Here is a 14,214-nt window from a genome sequence, read left to right on the forward strand (position 1 = left end):
ATATTCTTGTATATAGAGGGCAGTATTATAGTAGTTATATTCTTGTACATAGGAGGCAGTATTATAGTAGTTATATTCTTGTACATAGGGGGCAGTATTATAGTAGTTATATTCTTGTATATAGGAGGCAGTATTATAGTAGTTATATTATTGTACATAGGAGGCAGTATTATAGTAGTTATATTCTTGTACATAGGGCAGTATTATAGTAGTTATATTCTTATACATAGGAGGCAGTATTATAGTAGTTATATTCTTGTATATGGTGGCAGTATTATAGTAGTTATATTCTTGTATATAGAGGGCAGTATTATAGTAGTTATATTCTTGTACATAGGGGGCAGTATTATAGTAGTTATATTATTGTAAATAGGAGGCAGTATTATAGTAGTTATATTCTTGTACATAGGGGGCAGTATTATAGTAGTTATATTCTTGTACATAGGGGACAGTATTATAATAGTTATAGTCTTGTACATAGGGAGCAGTATTATACTAGGTATAGTATTGTACATAGGAGGCAGTATTATAGTAGTTATATGCTTTTGTATAGGAGCAGTTTTATAGTAGTTTTATTCTTGTACATAGGGGGCAGTATTATAGTAGTTATATTCTTGTACATAGGGGGTGGTATTATAATACAGTTGCTCCCGTATTAATGAACGTTTGATTTACGAACTTTGCAAAATACGAACAAGCCTTTCAGTAAGTATGATGTAATTATATGGCATGACATCATACTGTACAGCAATTGGACGGCTTGATAGGCTGCCTGTCTGTGCAGAATGCCTATGAGCTGGAGGGTGTAGATTGCTGCTATATCTGTATACACTGCACACATAGGAGAGCAGGATCTCTTCTCTGTCTATGACCTGCGACTTGAAGTAACAGAGTCGGCAGCGGACAGCCAATGCGGGATTGGGGAAAGGTAAGTTATTGCTCTTTTGTTTCTCTTCTCTCAGACAAGCCGTTTAATAAAACTTGTTTTATATCATTGTTACATATTTTCAAGTCTCCAGCCGGCACTTCACCTAATTTGATCACTCATACGGTATACTGTAACGCCATAGTATTGCATTATACCGTGTTCTGACAGCAGTCTGTCATTCACGCTGATCGTTGCTGTTGTGGGTGGGTGTCTGCCGTCATAGACAGCCGCCTTATATGGCGCAGGATCAGCTCCTGATCCATACAGACTCTGCACACTCAGAACGTAAATGGATCCTGGGGTGTGAATGGGGTTAAGCCATCTTGCCACAACTCCGGAAGTACAGCCAGAGTCATTGTCCATTTGTGCCAAAGCTTTAACTTCCTGGCTGATGCCTTAAGATGTTGCTTTGGTACCACCACATTATTATCCTTCCTCAAAGGCGGCCATAACCCCTTCCTCCCACAGCTGTTTTTTGTTTTTCATCCCCCCTACCCTTTCAAATCATAGTAGCTTTTTTTACTTCTCTGGTTACATTGCTACACGTGTTTTTAGCGGGACGAGCTATAGCTTTTATTTGTACCATTTTGGGGTTCATTTACTTTATAATTTTATCTGACAGGCGGCAATGAGAAGACAAGTTCTGCCTTTGCTTTTCCTGCGTTCACAGTGCAATATAAACGAGCGCAATATTTGCGTTTTTGCTCCTATAAGGAACGAGCGATTTTCACGCACGTGAAAATGGAAGTGCAGTGATGTGTGATGTCATTTTCTCGCAAAACGCATCGCACTTGCATTAAAAAAACGCATGTGTGCAAGTGCTATATTGATCTATGTCTCTCACTGATACTGCACTCGCCTGTGTAAAAGCTCCCTGCGGCCGACTTCACATGGGTGCAGCGTTATAAAGTGTTATTCGTGAAAGTCATGGCAGAGGGCTGATGATGTTACGGGGCGCTCACTCCCTCTGTCACTCGTTAACATTGATCGCAGCATGTAAGAGGTTAAGAGCGGGGATCGGTGGTCTCTCCGATCTCCACTGTTGCAGTGGGACCTAGCCTGTCAATCACAACCGGATCCCATTGCAGATACCCAGGTTCAGCTTCTGAGCCCGAGTTATACATATGGCGTAAATGATTGCATTTCACAGGAAGCCCCTCTCAACCATGACCTATGTGAACACCATGAGGCAGGAAGGGGTTAATAACTACACCCCAAGTGTATGTAAACTTATGACTTCATCTGTAAGTACCAGCATAGTGGAGAATATTATACAGTACTGAGCAGTGGGGCGGAGATTGCAGTAGCTGTAAGACAGGAAATCACTTTCTAGAAGCTGCCGCTACTTCTCTTTGTCTCTCTCCCTCCAGCAGCCCCCCTCCTCTTCTCTCTATAGACTTCTGTGGGCTACAGCTGTAATCTGGTCTCTCAGTGTTTGGCTTTTATGGGGAATGAGTGATCAGCAGAGAAAGAAGCATTTCTGCTAACAAGTGATATAATAATGTTTCTTTTTATTCGTTTTTACTGCCAATTTCTGGAACGCTAATTACTCTTTAGTTCTCATCATGTCAGTCAGGGCAGCCTGGGAGTTGTAGTTTGTCCACTTGTGAGAGCCATGGCCTAGAGAAGATATGCTGGGAGTTGTAGTTTCCTCTGTGCAGCCCGACCGCCTTGCGCTGCCCTCTAGAGAAGATCATCATTTAGAAATCACTGTGTCTGTTTATTTCCTGCCTCCGGCCGGTGTGCGGTTCGCGGCTGTCAATTACGATGTGCCGACGCTCCACTGATTCCGCTCCTCCAGGTTGGTGCGTTCTTCAGCCTGGAGTCTTCCGGATCACACAGCCGTACAGGTCAGGGCGGCAGTGTTTCTGCAGCGGCATCTCCCTCCGCACCCTCTGGAGATATGGCAGGTCGATCTCAGCATAGCAGACGCCGGGTCCCTCTGAGCACTGCGCCACGACCACACCCCAAGGATCTACCACCATGGCATGACCAAAGGAGCTGCGGCGCACGTTGTGGGTGCCAGTCTGTGCCGCAGCTGCCACGTAGCACTGGTTTTCTATAGCACGAGCTCGCAATAACACCTGCAGGGCAGAGGACAAGTTAAGTATCACACTGTATCAAATCATTAACGCACACATGAGCACTTACCTCCCAGTGTGCCAACTCGGTGGTGACGGTGAACGCTGACGGGTAGGTAAGGATTTCAGCTCCGGCCCTCGATAACGCCAAAGACATCTCTGGAAACCGCAGATCATAGCAAACCGCGAGACCAACCTACAGCGGAGATCAGGTACAACATATCTCTTAAAGGAGCCAGCAGTCCCATGTAAATAACGCTGAATCACAGTATGATTTAAAAAAAAGAACACATTCTGAAACAGACTGACTGGAGCATCTGAACCGCCAGTGCAGCTTTGGATGGGACTGGAGCATCTGAACCGTGAGTGCAGCTTTGGATGGGACTGGAGCAGCAGACAAACTATCATATTATTGCTATGTTTAGCCCACAGAGGGTGGTCTAGAATGGATACACTGTAACAAACCCTCAGCTGCAGGTAGAATAATGTTCCTGTTCAGTGTGTTGTTGCTTTCAGCTTGGATCTACGCCGCTCCGTGGAATACTATAAGCGCGGTGGTTGCGTGACTTTGCTTCGGACTGAAGTCACTATAAGACACTTACCTTTCCCCCCGGGGTGCTGACAGGTGGCGCCATCTCCGCTCCGGGGACGGTGAATCCGCTCTCCCGCAGGGTGACGCCGCTCTGCAGGTCTACGTCAAACAGGTGGGCTTTACGGTAAACGGATACAATGTGTCCTGCGGAGATTGGAAATATGGATAGAAGCTTCCATCCGGCAGCCGCAACGGACAACGAGTTACATCATCTCACACGAAGACCTGCGACCATCCGCGGAAAGTAATTATGAATGGTTGCGGCAGATCACAGATGTTTTTCCGTGCGGATGCATAGCGTATCGTCTGCGCGGTAGAAAGGTCTCTCTCCCCTCCATTCTGGCTGCCTATGAAGTTGCGAGCGTTCACGCCGCTCCTACACAACGATTACATCTGGGCAACGGACGCATCCATTGACTTCAGTGGGGGCCGCCGGCACGGAATCCGCGCGAAAATAGAGCACGCTAGGATTCTTTTTCCGCTCGTGGAAAATGCAATTCGTTCCCTTAAATGTTAAGGAAAATTCAAGAATATATGGCTTCCAATGCTCGCTTTTTACCGCGTATGGCGATTGCAGAATTCACAATTAAAACCTGTTTGTGTGAGACCTCCCCTCTCACTCCAAACACATCCAGAGCTACATATGGACACCCGCCATCAGGGTGTTCCTGCGCAATCTAACAGTCCTAGTGGGATTATTATGCCGCTGTGAGGGTTATGAACATGAAAACTTATATATGTATACATTTCATCCATCTGTAATATACGTTTCCGGAGGCTGTAGGCCTAAACGGTACACTCTATTCTGTGTCCTATGAAAAGCTCTGCTAAATGAAGTACTTAATTACATTATGTAGAGGTGTAATCTTAAGTGTCCATCATGTCTCCAAGATCTTGATTATCTCGTTACACTGATCAAAAGGTTGTATGGAATGCTTTGTACTGCTGTCTAGGTAGGGCATGCAATTAGAATGTAGAGTGTGATGATAATCAGGGTACCAGACACGATGTCTACAAACAAACAAATAAAGCATTGTTTTATAGAGAAGACAAACTTATGTACCAGTAAAACAGGCCAACCTCTGTAACACTAACCTACTGATACGCCTCCTTTTTTTCTGTATAAGACTAAGTCAATTTACACAATAAAGCAGATTGCTCTAAGACACGACCGTGATGCCTGTGTCTATTGCTTTCTCATGGTGGCCGGCATAACCAGCTCTGATTTGGAGCCCCACAGCATATTAACGTAACATGGATTTTATCCCTAACAAAATTGGCGCCCGAACGCGGGGCTTGATGGAACAAGAGGACCACCTACACCTCGAACCCCCCCGGACCCAGATGGGATAAGGAGCCACTCGGAACCACGGATTGACAAAAACTGCGCAGTAAGGTAAGGTTTTATCTTGCCACAATCTATCCGTGCTTCCTGGCTGCTCCTTTCCTGTCCGAGGGGTAAGAAGTGCATGCCTCTTATAAATCTTCAAGCTTTTTAAGAATTCATATGGTGGGCTGAATATGCTGTGCGGGTGTTTAACTGTTATTGTCTTTATTTGTTACTTTGCATGGTCAGTGTACAGAATATGATACCCTATTGCCAATCTCTGGAAGGCATGATATAAGTTATATCAGGGAAGCCTAAAATTTTCAGGGGATAAAACCCCTGATGGGATCCTCTTATAAACATAAGAGAAGTAGTAGAGACGAGGTAAAATATACAGGGTGAGGAAGTAATACCCTATTGCCAATCTCTGGAAGGCATGGTATAAGTTATATCAGGGAAGCCTAAAATTTTCAGGGGATAAAACCCCTGATGGGATCCTCTTATAAACATAAGAGAAGTAGTAGAGACGAGGTAAAATATGCAGGGTGAGGAAGTACAGAATATGAAACCCGCTTGCCGATCTCGGGAAGGCATGGTATAAATTGTACCAGGGAAGCCTAAAATTTTCAGGGGATAAAATCCCTGATGGGAGCCTCTTATAGGTATAAGAGAAGTAATTGAGACGGGGGGAAATAAGCAGGGTTGGGAAGTACCGACACTTTTAGACAAGTGAGGAAGTACTGACACTTAAAGTACTGACAAAAAAAAAAAAAAATAGTAACTGACATGCAAATGTTTTTGTCTTTATGTGTGTGTATAAATGGAAGGACCTGTATGAGAGTTAGACTGTGTTATATGGTGTATACTGTCCGGTAACCAGAAACTAAATGAAGCAAAAATGACCAAATGCTGAGCCAGACCACAGGGGGTGGAGCTAGGTGATGTAAGGAGATGGGAGGGAAGAACAATAGGAACAGGTCTTGCTCCACCCTACACACAGTCCAGCCTAGGTGAAAAGTGTGTCTCCATTTTAAGTGGACGTTGGTGTATATATATGTATATTGTGGTAATGTATAGAGTGAAGGTCACTCTTAGACTCCATGTTAAGTCTCCCACTTGAACAAATGGAGTGACCAAAGGAGGGGCATCTAATTATCTAATTTTATTCCTGAGACTAGTTGTGTGAGATAATAGCCCAGGATTACCACAGTGTATATATGTATATACAGATTCGTGGAATATGTGGAATTCAAAAATATTGGGTTGTGTTAATTTGAATATTATTGAATTAAGATATTAATATGAGATAATTGTGTACTTGAAACACCTGATAAGTACTTTAGTCAAATTAATAACAAAAGTTCTATTTAAAGTGTAATTCATCTTCAATGAACAACAGTATTTTATTTGAAGAGTGTATAAAGAAAATAATAATAAAAATAATAAGCCTCTTGGTGTATATAAACCGCCAGCCATTGGCCATAGTGCTGGTAAAGAGGATAAGGTATGGAAGACTGCATAAGAAAATAGTGAAACAAACAATCGTTTTATGTGTGTGAAAGAATAAAAACAATAAGCCTCTTGGTATACATAAACCGCCAGCCATTGTCCATACTGCTGGTAAAGAGGATAAGGTGCGGAAGATAGCTAAAGAGATTGGCAAATGAATATTGGTCCCCATCCCACTTATTAGGGTCCCAATCAACTACAGTATGAGCCTTTTATAGTGTCTAACTCTCTATAAAGCGTAATTTGAACTAAGTCTTGCTCCTTCCAGCAATACATTAATGGCGCTGTGAACAGGATTACGCAGAGAGTAATACACTAGTTTGTTTTTAAGGAAAATTTTGATAAACTGATAGTTGAAGAATTTCTTGTGATAATCTGGCATAGTGTGAAAATGTCGCTGTTTAAGAAAATCCGCAATAGTACGAAAATGTCGGCAGCTAAGAACAAAGGAGTGTCCGATGAATTGTTAATAATGCCAGGGTGGAATAAAGCCCCCTATAATATATTGGCCGCTGAGTGGTCACAGTGTGGTGAATATCAGTATGTGAGTAGAAATGGGCATAAGTTGTATTGTGTTTGTCATTGGGTAGCCTATTCTGAACGAATTGTGTAAAAACCGCGGTACTAAGAGTTTTTCTTATCTATACATAATTCGCTCATTATTGGAAGTCTGGTGTACAGTAAATACAATCCCAATTTCTACTTCACATATTATCAGTCCGTATAGGAATGAATAAAACCCCCCCTTAGTGAGTGTGAATTTGCAGTTTTTGTAAGGTGGGGGCAAGTGTATTACATTCTGGGTTAATATTAAATAGACAGCCCAGGAAGATAGTCACAGGCAGTGGAACCAGTTATACAGCTATCTGTCTGGACAAGTTTCTGTGTTCTATAGAAGATAAGATACATTTCAAAGGGTGGGGAGTACTGGGCTTTAGAAGACCTACTTGTCTTTGCAAAGAAATCTGAATTAAGAATTGGTTATATTTGGCTATACAGGAAGTATGTTGTATTATATATATATATATATATACTGTTCAGTAGCTGAAAATGAAATGAGAAAAGAATTCAAAGATGTTCTCTCATTGTCGGGTTAGTTCCCTCTTCCATCTTCACCCCCTCCTTCATCTCAATTCCAACCGTCTCCTCCCCACCCTATGCCAAGTCATCCACTCCAAGGTCAAACATTGGACTGGAGGGATGGACCTGCTGGCATTGTGGACAACAGAACCCGGATTGGAGAGAGAGCTGCCCTGCTTGCGGAGCTCCTCGGCACAAACCGGTTATGCCTATGCTCACTAGATCCTAGGCTAGTGAGTGGAAGCATGAGGACAAGAAAGAGATGCAGGGAGCGGAGGGTGGAATAGGAGCAGATGTAAAACAGGGAAGGCAGTGGGAACGATAATCTAAAATTATGTGAAAAACTATTGTGGCACAGATTAGGATTAAATTAATCATAGAGAATTGAGAAGTGGTAAAATATTTTTAATTTGTCTGGAACATTGGGAAAAAGAAAAACAAAAATTTGAGAGAATCCTCCTTGTCTCTTTCTAATATCACACAAAGAGAAGGAAGAAAGTGTAAAACAATTCTATGCCCGCCTTCAACAACATTAGTCAGATCTGGGGTATAGGGGCATAGAAGAGATGGGTAAACAAGTACTTAGTATGGCCTTTGTAGAAGGTCTATTGGAATCCCTAAGGTCATAGATAATAAACCAGAGTGGAGACAGTCTGAATCTCCGGCCCTTTTTCAGACAAAAGGGCATTTATGTAACTGTCCTGCAGGCTTGGACTCCGCCTGAGGGGACTGTGCTGTTGCAATATGTTAATGACTTTCCAGCTTTGTGTTGAGGATCTGAAACATGTCAATCTGCATCTATTTTTCTTCTAAAATTTTTTTTAACAGAAAATGGCTGCAAGGCTTAAAAAGGAAAAATTACAGCTTTGTAAACAAAAGGTTGTTGTCTAGCTCAAGAAGGCAGACATCTCACAGAACGACGCAGGGCTGCAGTTCAAGCCATTTCTGTATCTTCTTCTGCTGCCAAAGCTTCGCACCTTTTTGGGACTTGTCTCATACTGCCGTCCCTGGCCTTTCATGCGACAGCAGTATTGACGCAAAAACATGGAGGACGTCCACGGTCACTTGGGTATTACTCCATGAGATTGGATCCGGTAGCCCGAGGAGCCCCCTCCTGTGTCTGTGCGGTGGCAGCAGTACAAGCAATGGTTGACAAATCTTCTGAGTTGGTCCTGGACTACCCCCTAGTGGTTCTCACCCCTCATGACATCCAGAGTATACTCACTCAAGTACAACCTAAACACCTGTCTCTAGCTCGTCAAATAAGGTTGCAATGTGCTTTGCTCATGCCCCCCCCTTTAATATTTCTTTTCAATGGTGAACCCGGCTACTCTTCTTCCAATCGAGTATCCTGTTTCAAATGGGGGAGGGGGAGGCATAGGTGATCAAATGGGGGAGGGGGATGCATAGGTGATCTATGTATTACAGATCAGCTATTTTTAAAAATTTTTGCAAATAAGAACGTGATCTATTTGGAATAGAATATCAGCATGATTGTCTAGCATTGATGCAACAAGAAAGTTTACGTTTTAAAGAGTTATTGAAACCCCTTGTTAATACATATTTTGAGTTGTATTTTATAGATGGTACCAGGGTGATTGACGACTCCACACCAGATGTTCACACAACAAGATCTCTAAAAGCAGAATGCCTCCGCATGTCTCGATACAAGAAGCGGAACTGAAGGCCCTCACTGAGGCGTGTAGAGTGACAGAAGGTAACCATTTACACTGACTCCTGGTATGTATTCGGCATAGATCATGGTTACGGCCCAATATGGAAGGCCAGACATTTTTAAACTTCTGTAGGACAACCCATTGAGAATGGTGTAGCAGTACAGAACCTTATGAAAGCCCTACTCCTACCAGACAAAGTAGCAATCCTGAAGGTGAAAGCTCATACTAAAGCCAACAGTGCAGAAGCAAAAGGCAACGCCCTAGCAGACTTCAGCGCAGACAGCGGCCCTCAAGCCGTGGAAGAAAGAAGAAAAGAAGATACTGACCGCACAAGTCAGAGACTATGATTTGGACTTTGATAAAAATTTGAACATTGATGTACTAAAGACATTACAGTCACAAGCCAGCAAAGAAGAAAAAGATAAATGGACTAATATGAGAGCAGTAGAACAGGGTGGCGTATGGCAAACAGTCAGTAACTTGCCTACCACGATCCCTGTACCCCATGATGGCCCAGCTGATCCATGGAAAGACTCACCTATCGAAGGCAGCTATGTTACCTACGCTTGAGAGAGAAAGGGTTGCCCCCTGGGTTCTTTGTAGCTGCTACATCATTTGTCCAGTTTTGCATGAGCTATGCCGTAAGCAACAGGGTAGAAGTAAATTGACCACAAAGGCACTTGCCAGGACCACTCTACCCATTTCAGGGATTGCAAATTGACGACATTCAGCTCCCACGTGTTGGGAAGTATGAATATGTGCTTGTTGTTGATGTTTTTCAGGTTGGAGGCGTACCCTGTTACAAAAGTAAATGAGCAGGTAACCGAAAAGAAGCTCATGAATAAGGTAATCTGCAGATACGGGGTACCAGAGGTAATCGAGTCAGATAGAGGTACACATTTCACAGGTGAAATAATGCAACACTTCATGTCTGCCCTGGGTAACTCCCAGGCATTTGACACCCCTTATCCACAAAGAGCCAGAAAACCATATTGCATTATAATATTTCTCTTCAGGCAATGAAACCCTGCACCAGAGGAAAACGAAAATGGTATGATACCCTATTAGGGGGAATTGGTACAGGTGTAGGGGTTCTGAACTCTATAGATTTAGAGGTGATGAAGATTAAAATGGCTGGGGTAGGACAGGATGTTTCTAGATTGATAAATGTTCAGGCACAATGCATGCCTTCCTTGTTCCTCCCCCGATGTCTTGCATTAGGATATGATAAGGATGTATTAACGCTTTTTTAATCTGGTTTTGCGGTTTAAAAGGATTTGTTTGTAAATATGAGTAAATTCATGAACTATACACAATGTAGCCTGCAATATGTATATATGATTCACGAGAGGGACAAAGAACAGTCAGATGTGATGACAAATAATGAAAAATTGTGGAGAAATATTCTCAATAATGTAATTCCAGTAGCATCCTGGATACGGCCCGGGGCTGATGGTGTAGAATGCTCTGATGAGTATAGCACTGGAGAAATGACTTTTTATGATGTGAAGGACACAAGTCTGATGTGTAAGTCTGTAGTACTACCTGTGGTGTTCGGACCGCCTCTATATGCTTTACAATATTGGTTGCCCAAGTTCACAGGTATGATGATTTATAGTGAAAGTAAAACCCATGGTATAGAGAACTGTGAAGAAACACTGGATGGCCTAGCATGCGGACGGAGTACAGCCGCATATGGGCCATGTTTCCAGCAGCCTTCAATCAGCATATGTGATTGGACGGTGTTACCTGCTTCTTCTATATGCTGATAGAAGTTGGCCCCCAATATATATTCTTTGTTGCCAACCGAACTGGAACCACCAGTATGTATAATCTCACCACTCCATTGTCTGGATGTATACAGAACATATCGGTGATACATTGATTTACAGAAACTTACACCTTTTTGCCAGATGCTGAAGCTGCAATAAAGTATTACTAGCACCCAGATGCTATCCCTATGTCAACTCTGACTGTATCCTTGGGTAGAATTGTAAGACTAATGATAGATACTGAACACCTTTAAAAACATTTGGATGTTACTAACCTCTCCCTTATGGAATTAGAAAAATGTATGGGTAGGAGATAAGCTAGTCAGCCTAGGTACTAAGATCCAGGTAGACACAGAGTATAACTGGTATGATATTTTTACTGAATGGTCACCTATTGCAGGAAAGATGATGGATTTTATGTTTCACCCTTTACTAATACTGTTTCTTTTGTTCATTCTTTTGAGTGTTTGCAATTTATGGACATTCTGTGGGATACGGAGACAAGCAAATTATCTGGAATCGCTCCCTCTACGATATCGTTAAAACAGTCATACGTAAAAGAGCAACAACAGTGGGGATCCGGCGAAGAGGATAGAAAGACCGGCGGGGGTGGCTTAGCACCCTTGATAGTACCACTACAAAGGCTCTTTTCAAGATGGACTGTTTCAAAATGGGGGACTGTGAGGGTTATGAACATGAAAACTTATATATGTATACATTTCATCCATCTGTAATATACGTTTCCGGAGGCTGTAGGCCTAAACGGTACACTCTATTCTGTGTCCTATGAAAAGCTCTGCTAAATGAAGTACTTAATTACATTATGTAGAGGTGTAATCTTAAGTGTCCATCATGTCTCCAAGATCTTGATTATCTCGTTACACTGATCAAAAGGTTGTATGGAATGCTTTGTACTGCTGTCTAGGTAGGGCATGCAATTAGAATGTAGAGTGTGATGATAATCAGGGTACCAGACACGATGTCTACAAACAAACAAATAAAGCATTGTTTTATAGAGAAGACAAACTTATGTACCAGTAAAACAGGCCAACCTCTGTAACACTAACCTACTGATACGCCTCCTTTTTTTCTGTATAAGACTAAGTCAATTTACACAATAAAGCAGATTGCTCTAAGACACGACCGTGATGCCTGTGTCTATTGCTTTCTCATGGTGGCCGGCATAACCAGCTCTGATTTGGAGCCCCACAGCATATTAACGTAACATGGATTTTATCCCTAACACCGCCATATACTGTCCCACGGGCCCTACAGTCGCTTCTAAAGGATTCTTGAACTGTATTAAAATTAGGCGAAAACAGTCCGATGTTCTCTGCGCAGGCCCATACCCCCAGCACCAGGCACTACCCCCTACCCAGCACTAGGCCCCTCCCCCCAGCACCAGCTCCAACCCAGCACCAGGCACTACCCCCTACCCAGCACCAGGCACTACCCCCTATCCACCACTAGGCCCCTTCCCCAGCACCAGGCACTACCCCCTACCCAGCACTAGGCCCCTCCCCCCAGCACCAGCTCCAACCCAGCACCAGGCACTACCCCCTACCCAGCACCAGGCACTACCCCCTACCCAGCACTAGGCCCCTCCCCCCCAGCACCAGCTCCAACCCAGCACCAGGCACTACCCCCTATCCACCACTAGGCCCCTTCCCCAGCACCAGGCACTACCCCCTACCCAGCACTAGGCCCCTCCCCCCAGCACCAGCTCCAACCCAGCACCAGGCACTACCCCCTACCCAGCACTAGGCCCCTCCCCCCCAGCACCAGCTCCAACCCAGCACCAGGCACTACCCCCTACCCAGCACTAGGCCCCTCCCCCCCAGCACCAGCTCCAACCCAGCACCAGGCACTACCCCCTATCCAGCACCAGGCACTACCCCCTATCCAGCACCAGGCACTACCCTCTATCCAGCACCAGGCCCCTTCCACCAGCATTAGGCATACACCCCAGTTTTACTGGACAGGCATCCTTTCCATCCTCTAACGGAGTCCCGCGCAGGTTCTATGTCCCGCGATGCTGCACTCGCATACGAACGCCCACCTTTACTCTCGCTCATGCGATCTCTCGCCGCAGGGTCACCTGACAGCCAGCAAGCTCAATGTGCATCCACTAAAGCAGCGAGACTGCACCTGAGGTCATGTGACCCTGCAGGTAACGCCATGACAGCGCACATTCAGCACACACAGGAACGATGGACGCTTGTACACCCCCGGTGATGGCGCTCGCACTGCGTTCCATCCGAGGAGAGAACGGTAACGTCAGTCTGACCTCACCTAATAATGCGACGCGGGAAAACTGCAGAAGTGTATTGTAGGGCCCGGGGCCCCGGTGAGCGCAGCAGTACAGCGGTCCGTCACATGATCACACCGGACGGCTCCCTGCAGCGTCTGCCCTCTAACACTGTGTACGCAGCTCTGTCTGTGACTGGAGTACAGGAGTTCAGGATCCCACCTGCTGCGTCCACAATCACATGGGAGTTGGAGATCCTCGGATCCTCGTCAGATCCCTTCTCATGGAAACCTCCGAGAGACAACCAGACGCCGCAAGCTCTGAGACCGGAAGGAAACAAAAGTCATGTAAGTGCAGCTCTCGGTGTGACTGGAGCGGCAGACATGGTGTCCCTCACACAGGCCATCGCCGCCGGTCTCACCTGGCCAGGCCTCTGTAGCGCTGCATGAGGTCCCCTTCGAGGGTCTCCGCCAGGCTGAGGGTCTCCTCTGTGCTGCCGCCAATATAATCGAAAGCCTCAGGAAGGAAGACGACAGCGGCGCGGCGAGCAGCGGCTTCACGGACGAGCCGAGAGCACGTGGAGAAGTTCTCCTCCTTGTCAGACGTGGACGTCATCTGACAGACGGCGATCAGCGGCTTCAGCGCCTCCACGGCGGACGCCATCTTCTTGGACCTGCACAGAACACAACATGGTACATATTTAAGTACTGCGGAATAAGTTGGCGCTATACAAATAAAGGTTATTATAACATATCAGAAGACAGAGGCGGGAGGCAACTACAAGTCCCAGCATTCCCCCTGCTCCACTACAAGTCCCAGCACTCCCCCTGCTCCACTACAAGTCCCAGCATTCCCCCTGCTCCACTACAAGTCCCAGCATTCCTCCAGCATAAGCAGTTCTGACGTCACTGACCAGCGCGCCCCGATGACACCCCCCAGCAGCCGCCCGCTCCCCCACATTCGGCGCTGCCCTCACTCAAGATGTCGGCGGAGCGCGACCG

At 45.0% G+C, this 14,214-nt stretch overlaps 1 protein-coding gene across 2 annotated transcripts; it reads right to left on the reverse strand.

Moving 5' to 3' along the window:
- Positions 1 to 2,419: 2,419 nt before the first annotated feature.
- Positions 2,420 to 14,212, reverse strand: NIT1 (nitrilase 1). 2 transcript variants are annotated; one of them, XM_066608773.1, is made up of 6 exons: positions 14,190 to 14,212; positions 13,635 to 13,886; positions 13,436 to 13,533; positions 3,612 to 3,745; positions 3,080 to 3,205; positions 2,420 to 3,012 (listed from the first exon to the last, which is right to left on the reverse strand). In XM_066608773.1, exons 2-6 carry the CDS (start codon positions 13,874 to 13,876, stop codon positions 2,743 to 2,745), a joined length of 870 nt encoding a protein of 289 aa, XP_066464870.1. In that variant the 5' UTR covers positions 13,877 to 13,886; positions 14,190 to 14,212; the 3' UTR covers positions 2,420 to 2,742. The 2 variants fall into 2 exon arrangements, with proteins under 2 accessions (XP_066464870.1, XP_066464868.1); XM_066608771.1 differs by having other exon boundaries at positions 14,127 to 14,211.
- Positions 14,213 to 14,214: the final 2 nt, after the last annotated feature.

The sequence above is a fragment of the Eleutherodactylus coqui genome, chromosome 6, assembly GCF_035609145.1.
Source record: "Eleutherodactylus coqui strain aEleCoq1 chromosome 6, aEleCoq1.hap1, whole genome shotgun sequence".
NCBI classification, from domain to species: Eukaryota; Metazoa; Chordata; class Amphibia; order Anura; family Eleutherodactylidae; genus Eleutherodactylus; species Eleutherodactylus coqui.